We start from the raw sequence: 1,302 nt of genomic DNA, 5'->3' as shown, positions 1-1,302 counted from the left end.
TTATGGGGTTGTTTTACCAATATCACTCTTTCTAACTCCCAGCTTCAAATCAAGCTCCACATTTTCTTTGATCTCCATAACTTGGCTTCTAAGATGGGTTGGAGCCTCACTAAACAAATGAGCCACACAAGTCACCACTGAACATTTTCTCTTGCTTTTCAAACCCTTAATATTATTTTTACCCCTAATCACTCTCTTTGCGTCTGAAGAAGAAGATGATGAGCAAGGTGAGGAGAGCGGAAACACTGATGGGATTTCAAAGTTGGTCCGAGCCTTTGCACCTCTCAGCCTCCTCGCCGCCGAGTCGTAAGCACGCGCCGCCTCCTCCGCCGTGTCGAACGTTCCCAGCCAGTGCCGGCACCTCCCGATTCGGTCTCTTATCTCCGCGGACCACCTTCCCCATGGACGCTTCCTCACTCCCCTGTAGTTCTTTTGCACCGAAAGGTTTCCGATACCCTTCTTGTTGTCGGCATCTTTTTTGGAAGTTTCGGCTGAACCGATACGCTCCGAACAGTAACCGAATTCAGGAATTTGTGTCGTTTCGCCGTTGGTTGGGACGTTACAAGTCTTTTGGCTTCCATAGAGGACATGTTGGCCGACAACGGCCGCGATTCCGTCAAGAACCGGAGGAGTTCCGGTTTGGGACTCCGATTCTTTACCACTTACACCACAAATCGGGATTTCAGCCGAAACGTTGGTATGACATGGTGGGTTGAAGATGTTAAGCTGGTTTGGGGACGAAACAGAAGAAACCGAGAAGTGGGTTTTGTTGAAAAAAGACTCGTAAAGAGAATTCGCCTCGGACAGAAACCGAAACTTTTCGGGTGCATGAAACGTTAACGGGTTACGACAGAACGGAACGGAGGCCATTGTCTTACTGTTCATAGTTGTGGTGAACGGAGAAAACGTGAGAGACATTAATGGAGGTTTTGTGAGCCCACAACCCACAGCTTAAGAATTTATATATACAAAATAAAATAATAAAAAAACCATTTTTAATATTTAAAAAAAATCAGATTTTATTAAGATATTGCTGTCAAGTTCGATGAGACCGTAATCCCTCAGATTTACGTCATTGTCTATGCTTGGCAGGACGGGGATAAACCATTTAAAATGTCGATAGTACCACTACCATACTGATATTGGACTCGTGTGGTCAAGGGGCTGGTTGAGTCATTTAAGTTCCTTATAAAATGTGTCGAGTTATCATGGAAATGTAGAATTACGGAGTAGCCTCTATTGCTAGGGCCACAAATTACTCCATTAAATAATTTGCTCAGGTACTTGTTTTGTTTTATTTAC

At 44.3% G+C, this 1,302-nt stretch overlaps 1 protein-coding gene across 1 annotated transcript; it reads right to left on the bottom strand.

Annotated features, from left to right (window-relative positions):
• Positions 1-870, bottom strand: LOC18781936 (ethylene-responsive transcription factor ERF084). Its single transcript, XM_007217506.2, has one exon. The coding sequence runs from the start codon at positions 868-870 to the stop codon at positions 1-3; it is 870 nt and encodes a 289-aa protein (XP_007217568.2).

The sequence above is a fragment of the Prunus persica genome, chromosome G3 (genome assembly GCF_000346465.2).
Source record: "Prunus persica cultivar Lovell chromosome G3, Prunus_persica_NCBIv2, whole genome shotgun sequence".
NCBI lineage: Eukaryota > Viridiplantae > Streptophyta > Magnoliopsida > Rosales > Rosaceae > Prunus > Prunus persica.
Note: the sequence above shows the minus strand (reverse complement) of the source record. Positions and strands in the feature narration are given on the sequence as shown.